General features: G+C 41.4%; 1 protein-coding gene across 4 annotated transcripts in view; it reads left to right on the forward strand.

Annotated features, from left to right (window-relative positions):
- Positions 1–12,095, forward strand: part of LOC108876259 (intermembrane lipid transfer protein VPS13B) — a 308,041-nt gene that overhangs the window by 224,758 nt on the left and 71,188 nt on the right. For all 4 annotated transcript variants that reach the window (XM_051076101.1, XM_051076099.1, XM_018665629.2 and 1 more), the window contains exon 38: positions 5,144–5,539. In XM_051076101.1, coding sequence (XP_050932058.1) covers positions 5,144–5,539 — 396 coding nt within the window. The remainder of the gene's footprint in view (positions 1–5,143; positions 5,540–12,095) is intronic.

Genomic DNA, 12,095 nt, shown 5'->3' on the forward strand with positions numbered 1-12,095 from the left:
AGCTCACACTAGCAATGTCCATCTCCCCCTCTGCTCACTCCAGATGACGCCAGCAGCCAAATTACAGCAAGCATGACCTTTCCATGAAGCATGAATTACATCAGAATTTCAGTCAGGTTTTGATCATATATGGTAAATATGAGTCCTTTCTGATGGGGACTCACTTTATACAGGAGAGGCCTGTTGGTGAAGTGAGTAGAGACTGTCCTTAAATATAATGATTATACACTGACCTCTCCCTTTGGAGAGGTGCAAGACAGACAAACAGCAGTAGATCTAGTATTGTTTACCAAGATTCAGATTTGATTTGATCCATGATTTATTAACAGGATTACTTCATGTTATGTGTGTGAGGATAATTCACATTATTCTGTGGTTACATCTGATATGCAGTATGCAGTTGAAGTGCAGACTCCAACATTGTGCAATTACATTCAGGTGTTTCCCTTGAACTAAAGAGCAGAGCTGTCCTTGTCTCTAAATGATAACTTCAATCATAATCACTCACATTCATTCTCCCCACATACACACACATACAAACAGCACCCTCCCAAATGAGTCACACAGAATCCAGGCTCAGTGTGAGGTTGCCCCAGGTCAAGCTCTGCTGGAAATATCTAGAATTGACCACACATGCTACTGGTCCCCCGTCTCTCTCTCTATCTATCTCTCTCTCTCTCTCTCTCTCTCTCACACACACACACACACATACACAACTGTGTGTTGTTTGATTAGATGACTCTCTGGTGAAGATAATTATCCTCTTCGGGGATGGTGGAGCAAAGGAAGAAGTTACAAAGAGCAGAAGTATCTGTGCATTGATGCTGACTCTTGTGGGATACACTAGTTGCTGTTGTTTAGACAATACGAGGAGATAAACAGAAATCATTGTCTGAAATGTTCTCATCTTCAGTCTTAACTGAAGCAGCAGCATCATTAGTAAAAATGTTCAGTAAATGTCTTGACCTGAAGAGACATGTTTTGTTTCCTCTGCTCAGTGGAGTTTAATTGTTCACATTCACCTATTTTAAATATGAAACAAAAAGGAGTGCAGGGAAGAATAAAGAAAGGAGACAGAGATAAAGACAGGATTAGGAGAAGAAAGCACAACCAGCATTTTATCTATCTGTCCCTTGTTGTTTTCGGAGATAGTTTATTTGCATGTGCAAGTCTTTATAACTGTCTGTCGCTGTGTGTTTGTACTGCGATGTGTATGTATCATGTCTGGCAGCTCTACTTTGATTCAACAATGCTTCACATTTGATTTATTTCAACGAGGCGCAAACAGAGAGCAGACCGCCATGAGGCCACGTCTTGCTGTGTGTTTACAGCAATATGCTCGCAATTTCAGCAGCATTTATTCGGCAAGACCAATCAAAGCTGCCCTCCCAAGGATGCTGAGTGGGAAACACTTGTAACATGTGTACTGTAAATTGGATGGTGTTTCAGCATTGACCCTCACTCAGCAGCTGCTCATCACATACACACATACTTACATATACACTACTAATGCAGATACAGACAGGAAGCCAGATTTATTTTTTTTTTCAGAACCAGGAGGGTTCAAGGCTTGACCAGCAAGCACGTACATGAAAAGGCGTTGGTTTTTTCCACCATGAGCAGGGTTCAGTGATTGACCAGCGAACACACACAACACACAAACACAACCATACACTTTCCTTCTCTCCCTTTCTCATCTTTCTTACTCAGTTCCAGTTTTAAAGAGGGTCAGTGAACAAGTCCAGAGGTAACTGCTACCACTTGGAGATGAGAGATCATCCAAGCCCTGTGTAGAGAAGCAGCAGGTGATAGATTAGCTAGAACAAATTGGAACCATTACTCTCCTGTGTCCCTGGTTCCCGTCAAGCTATGGGTTCGTAGAAATGTTGTCAGTTGCTGTATACAAGCCTGTGCCCCTCCGAACCATCCAGAGCCACTCTAATTCAAGTCAGATGGCATCTGAGGAGCGTGTCACTGGCCTCACTTGGTATGAGAGGGTTTTTTGTGACAGTGGGATTCCACAGATATATCTCAAAAAATTAATTGCACTCACAAACACAGACATCCACACATGCCCTTCACATATGGGCCCTGTGTAATTTGACACATTGCTACCTGTGTCTGACACAGGCTCTCTGCTGTCAAGAGTCAAGCGTGAAAGTCAGCTAGAGAAATCAGAATTGGGGTGGGAATGAAAACAGTGTTCCTGGTGTTTGCACACACACATATTCCCGACACCGGGTTCAAAGTGGGGATGGCGTCATGTATGACCTTGCCAAAAAGGCACAGTAACCTGGGTAATAAGCATAGTTGATCTCCCCCACCACTTTTGCAGAGTTATATATGCGTGTGTATGTGCCTCTGTCAGACCTTGATCTCCCACTTTCTCCAGTGCTAATAGAGGCTGACACCTGAGAAGGGCCAGTCTATGATTCCCCCCAGCCTGTTCACATTAAGGCCTGTTCTTTAAAGGTATATGAAGATCAACACCACCTCTCAACCTCTAGGCTTGATGCTTGCTCCTTGCACAGGCCTCCACTGACAGTCGTCTCAAAAAAGCTTTTAGTCTCACAGCTAAAGCAAAAAATTTCCCAATAAAAATACTCAATTGTGAGAATGCCACTGTTGGAAAGCCCTCTGTTGTGGCAATGTATGTTGCTGTGTCTTTATTATAGTGCTAATGCTGTGTTACAGCTTGATCTATAAATACATGATTCTGCAGCTTAGTCTGTTTAAAAAAAAGTCTGTCATGGCTCGTCAATAGTTTTGTTGTAATTTTTTTTAGTTTCCGCTTTTCATGCCTCCTTTGCCTGGATAGTGAAAGCACATGGAACATCACTGTAAAGGCTGTCTCACACACACTCACATCAGCTCCTGGGAAACAACCAAACTTAAGCATTTGACACGGATGTACTGGCCATATAATGCTATGATGTGATTTCATTAGAATTCTGCAGAGGTTCATCTTTTGTTATTTCTCCAATGCAGTATAAAATGTCCTCCACTGGTTGTTAAAGCCAGGAGGAAGCTGTACAGATGCTGTAGCCCCCCCCCCCCTTCCTTTTCAGAGTCCTCCATGGAGAGTTGTTTCTGAGTTCACACAACTTAAAATCCAGACACACTTTATCCTACTGTTAACTGACAAAAGCAAAATAAATTTCCCCTTAACTCATCAGTGAATCCCTTAAGGAATTCTTAAATAATGAAGTGATAACTGTGTTAGTTATCAGTTGAGGTGTCTGACTGAGGTCATGTCATGGGAAGCATTATGATTCTTATGAACTGATGAGCTGATGCTGTATTCTCTACTTAATTTCTTTTTTCCATTTATGATAAATACTATCAATAAAACAGTTTTGGGCAACAGACAAATATTTTGGTGGAAATTCCAATGTCCTGGCTCACACAATATGCAGGTAACAAGCAATTAACCAGAACATCTTCCCGGATCATTGTCTATTGCTTTTCCAGAGTATGAAAGCGAGTGGTTCATTCCCAGCCCAGTAGAGCATTGACATGAATGCAGAAAGCTGTATGTGGTAGCCCTGACAGAAGGAAGAGACAGCTCCCACAATCATGTCTAGACATGGTCCTGACTCAGTGTTTCTCTGTTTCTGCAGATCCGTGAACTTACTCTGCGTCTGTATATATTTTTAAATCTGTTTGAACCTGTTTTTGATTTTTTGAAACAATAGGAAAGATGTGGCGAGGATGAGTAGAAGTGAGTAGATGGAGGAAAAGTAGAAGATAGAAAGAACTGAGGAAGAGAGAGGAAACAGAAAGACAGGCTACATGAAACACAGGGGGAGAGGATGAAAGGGTGAAGGAACATGGGAGCGGAGCAGAGGAACCTGGATGAACAGCTGCTTACGGGCTATTTATTCCACCACTGGAACATTTCCTGGTGATAAGTCAAGTGGAAATGATAAGCTACATTGCACAGCAAAATCCACCTTTCCTTTCCATCTTTCCTCCAATCCTCTTGCCAGCCATCCTTCTTGTTGACCAAGTGCCTTACTTCCACTGGATTAAATGAATCCTGAAGGTTGTGTGTGTGTGTGTGTGTGTGCGCATGTGTGTGCACATGCATGCGTGCGTACCTGTGTGCGTGTGTGTGTGTTGCACGCGTGCATCTGTATGCTCGCCTGCCTCTCTTGGCAGCACTCCTGGTCATGTCATCCACTGCTCCTACCTGGGAAGGAGACAGACAGGAGGCCTAAAACCCTTAAAAAGCCTCTAAACACTGGTGCCTTGATGAGTCCATGAAAAACAGCTGCTGTTGTTTTCAGCTTCTTCCTTCTCCCATCATCATGACCAAGTGGAAAAATGGGATAATGGAAGTGGTGTAAAACGGCATTGAGTTAAGTCATGTGTCTCTGTAAATTCCAGTCAAGTGTTTGAAGGCTGTAGTGCATCAGAGAGTGAGGGAGAGGTTGAACAGGAGATGCAGAGTCTTGGATTTATGTGTCTGGCATGAAGGAAAGATTCTCTTCTACTATTCTGCAGTGTCACGTTAGACAGCCAGTAACTGTGCATGTACATATAAGAAGGACAGAAAGATTGAGACTGGACCCAGCTGTTGTTTAACGGGTCCTTGCATGCAAAGCCAAGTGATTGGAAGAGGAGAGCAGAGTTCAAAGTTTGATTTATGAGACAGGGTGCTATTCAGCATTCCATGGGTTAGATGGCAGCACATCGTGCTCAGTGGTACACTGATGAGATCTGTCTTTTCTTAACACCCCCAAACGGATTGTGTCCACTTTATGGTGAGTTTCCAAATGATAGTGACAGAGCAGGTTGTCCGCGAGGAGCAAGGGTCGCAGCCAACAGTGAATGGTTTCAAGCGGTGACATAATACATAGTTTAAGATGCTATGCATTAGCACTGAGGAAGATTAAACTTAAATTTGTCACTAGATTGTAACTAATCATGAGAAATAAATAGGATATTAATTTCCCATTCACAAACACAAATGGAACACTGGCATGTACTTCAGTCATGAGGTAGTTTTGTTTTTCCCTGTAAAGTCATGTTTTTGTTACCTGTCCAAAAGCACACTCCTCTGTTTTCTCTTTTCCTCACCCTTTCCTGTCTCTCATCTTTTCTTTAATTCTCATTTCTCCCTCTCTCCCTCTCTCCACAGCTGAGCTGAACGTGGAGCTGTCACGCCCCCTGAAAATCAGTCCCACAGTGGCAAAGCTGGAGCAGGCCAAAGCCTACCTGAAGAAAGTCCTACCAAATCACATGTGGGATACATCCAGTAAACCACTGTCTGCTACCTCCACACCTCATTCCTCCCCTATGAAGACACTGCCCAGGCCCTCTCTCTCTTATTCAGACCCCCACCATCAGGCCTCAGCTCTGGGTAAAACCAGCAGCATCAGGGCCCTGGCACTGATGTTCCATAAGGTTTCTCTCAACACTGCCCAGATTGTAGTAGTCATGGAAACAGAGGCTCATCCAATGAGGCCCAGTGTGACCGTATCTGTGTCAGCCATGACAGGAAGTCTGAACATGAAGTTGGGCCCCAGGATTGAAGGTGAGTGAAAGACAAGTTTTATTTGCAGAAACTAAAAAATGACATTTAGTAGGACCACAGGTGTAGAAACATAAAACCAAATGTTTTATAATTTCCTGATTTAATTTGTAAATGACAGAACACCAAAGTAAGTAACAAAATGAAAAACATATTTGGTGGCTGTTATCTGCATGGGCCAACAAAATATTACTTGTCATAGCTCCTCAAACCCTCATAGACCCAATGCTTACCTTCATGTTTTAATTGGCAACAGAGAACATCATATAATTATTAGTTATTAGTTGTAAAGCAGGTAGAAAAGTTTTTCTATATAACCTTTCATAAGTCATTGTTTCATAAGATCTCTGTAGCTAACTCTTGGTTATATGTTCTCTGATGCTTTAAATTGTCAAAACATTTTATTTAGTATCTCTAAGCTCAGTAAATGACGCATGTTTTATTACTCCAAAGTAACTGAGGATATGGACCTTAAATGACTCACTGTTACTTTTTCTTCATGTGAAAAGTGAAAAACATCAAACCAGTGATGTAATCCCTCTTAATCTGCTTTATTTCAAGATATTGCCACTTGTTTCAAGGAAATTCTTGAAACAGGTGGAGCTACTTTGGAAACAACTGCAGTGACTTCACCCCATTTGGCAGATTTTATCATATTTTAAAGAAACCACAATTTTAAGACTCCGTGATACACAACACTAAATGTACATGCCTTTTTTTGTGGTATGTCATTTGTCTAGTACCCTAGCTCACCATGTGAGCCAACAGGAACCAGTCCAGGCCCTTTGAAAATAAAGTACAGTCACACAAAGCCCCAAATATCCAATAAAAATGTAGTGAAGAACAAATTGTTCTGTTTCATGTCATTATGTTATGTAACCAAACAAATATTGATGTGGAGGAACTTTAAGGCTCTGTACCCAGTGCACCCCACTATTATATTTGTTATTTGTTCAGATTAAAATTTGTTAGGAATATAGCTGGAGTCTTGTTACATGTTCCCTCAGGAATGTGTCTAATTACACAGCAGGTTGTATTAAGCGTATACAAGAGTATACATCTGTTCTAGCACTGTGGTCAGTAAGCGTATGGATGTGGTGTACATAAAGGAGTAGTAGGTTCTGAATATTTATTGATCAGTATCTCACTGTGTAACACTTAGTCACATTTTCCACTTTCCACCCTTGTTTGTTGAGGAGAATGTGAAGTCTCAGCCTTTTTGGATGATTTGATGCTGTCATTCACTTATAGTGGGAAAGGCTGGGAACTAAATAACACTATTGCTTTCAGTATTGTTTGGAATATTACTGTTTTTTACACATGCTAGCAAAGCCTTCATCTGCCAAAAACAAGGTTCGTCAGTAAACTGTAAAGTGAGATGTTTGTGTTAGTCTTGGATCCTAAGCTGGTGTGAGACTGTGTGTATTTGATTGCATGGGTATGTGCGTATTAGGGTCTGAGAGAGAGAGATTTTCTTGTGTTAAAGTATGAGTGTGTGTGAGAGCAAGATGTTTGTTTTCATGTCAGGACCAAACCCTGCCTTCATCAACAGTGACTATTATCCAGTGTTTTCATTATGACAATCAGATCTGCTAATACTAATATAAATTAAAAAGCTTCCAATTTCTCTGTGCCATTGGTTGTGAGCCAGCGTGCTGTAGCAGATGATGGGGGATTTTTGATTTGTTTTTCATTTTCAGCAATTTTTTGGCATGTCTTCCAAATTGGACACCAGATGGAAACAGAAGGATAAAAGAGAGTTTGCAGCTGATAGATAACAAAAAACAAGTTGACTCATAATTAATCAAGTAGATGGTTTGTACCTCAGTGCTGCACATCCCCTGTGCAGCACTGAGTGTTGGTGGTGGTGGGGGGGTATGCAAGGGGACAAGGACAGAGCTGGATCTAGGCTCCCTAAGTGCCTGCATCTGTTTTGCAGATGTTGTTATATAGGGTTACTTCAGATAAAATGATTGTCGAAAATGTTAATTAAAACCTCAAACAATTTGCACTTTGTTTACTCAAATCTGCATAACTGCACAGTGACACAATACTCAGCACTGCTGCCCTGCCCTGATTTTCACCAGCTTTTCAGCTTTCATCCATACTTCAATAAACACAGTTGAAACTCTGTTTGAAATGCAATGGAAAATGAAAGAGATAGAGACAATTGTGCTAATATGAAAGCTTATCCCCTCCCACTCACTTTGCCATTCAAATGATTCTACTATTTATAGTCATTGCTCTTCCTTTGCATTTAGTAGTGCTTTTCAAGAGACTTGTTGAGTAGTTCTTTGATTCATTAAAAGTAAATGTGATATATGACACACCATACAGTAAACACAGAAGAGATTGGTGTGCAGTGAACTGTATTTTCATAGATATTGTTTTCTCCACCATTACCAGCACCTAGAAACAGAGCCCTGGCTGCTCTCAAGACATTACAGTTTAACTGGACACAAATAAAAATGGTGGGATCAAGACCGCTGGTGTTTGTTGACATCCACTGGATCATTCATCCTCAGTCTGGCTCCGAATTCTTTGTTGTTATGGCTCAGAAAACATAACATCATGTACGTGCATTCTGAACAAGACATTATAATAACGGCCCATAAAACTAATGCTGTCATCATGTGCAACAGAAGTTTCATTCGGCTCCTCATATATCATACATGAGTGCTTTCTGAAGTACCTGAGAGGTTTAAGATCCTCTGTGTAGATGTCATAATAGGCTCTGATAATTCTTCTCTTTACCTCATCTCTGAGAGCATTTTTAAGTGGAGCACCACCTGTATAATTTGCCAGTGGAGAGTTACAAAGTTTACATGGCACCAAATGCCCACAGAGCAGAACTTTTTTTTGCATGGGAAAAGGTATTTTAAAGTAAATGTCACAAGTTATCCTGCTGAATAACATGTTTGTCTCACCCGGTTGTTTCTTTTTTTTCTCCCTTGATAACTTTAGCACTCATATAGATCTTTGTCACAACACACATGGTTATTTTCCCAGAGGGTTTCCTCACATAGTGTTTCCAGATTTGTTGACGTCGAAAGGAGACAAACTGTCTCAAATTACACAGACTGATCACTGACGACAATAGATGTATCTGCTGGCTCTTAGCCTTAGCTGCACCGCCTCCATCACTCACCAGCACCCGGCCTCTCCAGTCCACTCCATACCTCAGAAAACGGATACCTTGGAATCTTACAAAGATAAAGGTTAGGATTCCCGTTCAGTGCGTTTGAGCGTTTGAGCTGCCACAATAAGTCAGCGGGAATGACCCCCCTGGGAGAAACTGTACATGAGAGATGTAAGACAGGAGAATGTAGTATCACTACTGCTACAGTATGCACCACTACTGTTGCTGCTTTTGTTGCATTGCTGCTCCTCAGTGGCAGGTTGAGATTGATGGTCCACATCCTGCGCAGATCTCAGGATGATGCCAGTTTGCAAGAGGAAGCAGGAGGGGGAGAAAGGGGAAGGGAAAGAGTTATGAAAGAAGGGAAGCAGGAGGGTGATGAAGATAGAGAAGTAGAAAAATGAAGGAGATGTAGTGACAGAAAGGTGAGAGGAGAGAAGATAAAAATAGGATAGAAAAACAAATCTTATTCACTGAGGAGAAAATAGCACAACTGAGCAGAAAGGAGATTCAGTATAAGAAAGAAAATAAGTTTATGAGATGATGTATGACAGAAGAGGAGATGAGGGGAAAAAGCTGAGTCAAAAATAAAGTTGGAGAAAAGAGGATAAGCATGCAGAAGTAGAGGTAGAGAAATAAAGGAGATATAATACAGGGCGGGGGGCAAACAGAAGACGCAGATTACTCTGTGTGAGCAGTAACAGGGGTCTCTTCAGTATATGTCTTTGCCCTCACCCCGCCCCATCCTGTCTTCATTAGTGTACATCCATAGCTGCAGTGGGGTGAAGACCCTGTCATCCACCCCACCCCCCACCCCTCATCCATGGAACATCTGGGGCTCTGTACCTGGTCATGGCAGCCCCCCTCTGCCAGGGGACAAGATGGAGAGAGAGGGGATTAGGTTGACAGTGAGGTGTGTTACCAGATCCTGTGTTAATGAAAAGCAAGTGGAAGCCCCACATTCCTCCCTCCATCCACGACTCACCCCTCCCCAAGGTAGGGGGGCATGTATAGTTCAATGAAAGAAAGGTTGGGAGGTGGGCAAGAGAGAGAGAACAGATGTCTTAAGGTCCATGAAACAAGACCCTCCCTAATCTCTCAGCTCTCCGTCAGACTGCCCATAGAGTGCCCCCGATTTCCTAAGAACACACGCACATGCACACACACAAAACACACACACACACACACACACAACAGCAGACCTTCTTACTAGTGAACACTTTTTCATATGCGTCCAACAACACTCACACACACACACACACAGATACGCCAAGCTTTCTCTTTGGTCCTTTGCCTCTGTGGAGCTCTTGTTATTTCATGGTGATTTACTCTAGCACACTTGTAAAGGAAAACGTATGTCCTTTGAATGAAGTGAAAACTACCCATTATTTATTTATGTCTCTTCATTTTTTTTCAAGTTTTATTTTTATTTTTTTTCCCTTGCCAATTTTTGAATTACAGTCATGTCAGTGTGTTTACTCTGCTGAAAGAAAGCCACTCTTTTCCATTTATCATGTTATTGCTGTTTCAATTGTCAGGGAGAAGCAGAGCTGAGAAAAGCCAAACTTAAAGAGATTTATGTCTAGAAATACACCCTGCTGTGATTTGGCAACTTAACCCAACAAATGAATAGTTTTAACTGCATTTATAATACAGTATGTCACAGAGAAGACATGGGGTGGGGTTGGGGTCCAGCAAGGTATTTGTTACTTCAAAAGGCTGGTAGTTGTTCAAAGACATGAAGTGTGAGAAAGCCGTGAGATTATTGTAGTCGACTATCAGAGACAAATAAACAAGAGTTTGCACAGGGATTTTAACACTAGTCTTTGCTAAACATTCAAAGCTCATATTTTCAGGAACATTGGTGTCTAAGCATGGAGCTGTGTTGAGCTTTTAGACGACACTGTGGGTGGGAACTCCTAACCAGAAGAATGGTTAGGAAGAAGAACTTATTAGAGATGCAGCTAACAATTATTTTCATTAGCTGGCAATTATTTTCTCAATTATCATTTGGCCAAATGGTGAAATGTCAGAATGTGGTAATAAATTCCCATCGCAATTTCCTAAAATCCAAAGTAACCTCATCAGATTACTTGCTTTGTCCAGCCATCACTCCGAAACCTAAAGATATCCAATGTATTGTTACAATAAAAGCAGTAAAGCTTCACAATTTAGAACTAATTAGTTATCAAAATAGTTGCCCAGTATTTTTCAGTCTATCGACTTATCAGTCAACCTACTAATGGTTTCAGTAGATCTCAGTAGATTAGTCTCAGTGGAGCATTTGTACAAAACTTCTTCAAAACACCTCTACCACATCTCAAAGGTGTTCTATTGGATTCATAGCTAGGTGACTGAGGAGGCTGCTAAAGTACAATGAACTCATTATCCTGTTTGCTTTGTGACATTATCATGCTAGAAGTAGCCAATGGAAGATGGTAAATTGTGGCCATAAACAGATGCATGTGGTCACCAATAATAATCAGATAGACTGTGGTATTCAAACTATGATTGGTTGATATTAAGGAGCTTAAAGCATGCTGAAAACACATCAGCCAAGACATCAGCCTTTCTATCACTTCGAACCAGTGTGGCCATTCTCCTCTCTCATCAGCAAGGCATTTTCATCTGCAGAACTGCCACTCTTTGGCTGTCTTTTGTTTTCCACACCATTCTGAGTACACTCAAAAGACTTTTGCATGAACATTTCAGGAGGTCAGCAGTTTCAGAAATACTCAAATCAGCCCATTTGGCACCAACAATCATGCGCCATCAAAGTCACTGAGATCACATTTTTTCCCCATTTTCTTCTGGAGATGTTTGATGCAAACAATAGCAACCACAGCACAGCTGAACAGCACAACAAAGTCTTTAAAACAGTTTCAACAAACACTGGTCAGTGAAGGAGGGAGTAATTGCAAGACTTATGTTAGACTGCATTACTTTTAGCTCCGTGTACCTAATAAACTGGGAACTGAATGTGTTATTATTTCTACTATTATTTACTATTCACCTTTTTCCAGTACTGACCAGATGAACTCTAACAGAATAAACAGCTCTAATCCAGAACAAAACTATGTGCTAGGTTAGTTGTGAGAGGTTGTTTAAGGTCATGCGGTTCTACTGTATACTGAAACTCCCCCTTAGCAACATTACTCTTTATTTCTTCCATTACTCTCAGTTTGCCAGGCTAATGTAACGCATAACATTAGGCTAATCTTGCTGTTTCTTTCACTTTTCCTGCTGGGCACTGCATGTCCTACTTGTAACATAACACACAGACACAAAGGCACACACACACACACACACACACACACACACACAGATAGACACATACCACTGGAGAAGCCAGAGAGAGAGAGAGATTTCTTATTAAATTACATTTGAAAATAACCAAAACCAAACCAAGCCTGAAGCTGT

This window comes from Lates calcarifer, linkage group LG15, assembly GCF_001640805.2.
Source record: "Lates calcarifer isolate ASB-BC8 linkage group LG15, TLL_Latcal_v3, whole genome shotgun sequence".
In the NCBI taxonomy this organism is placed as follows: Eukaryota; Metazoa; Chordata; class Actinopteri; family Centropomidae; genus Lates; species Lates calcarifer.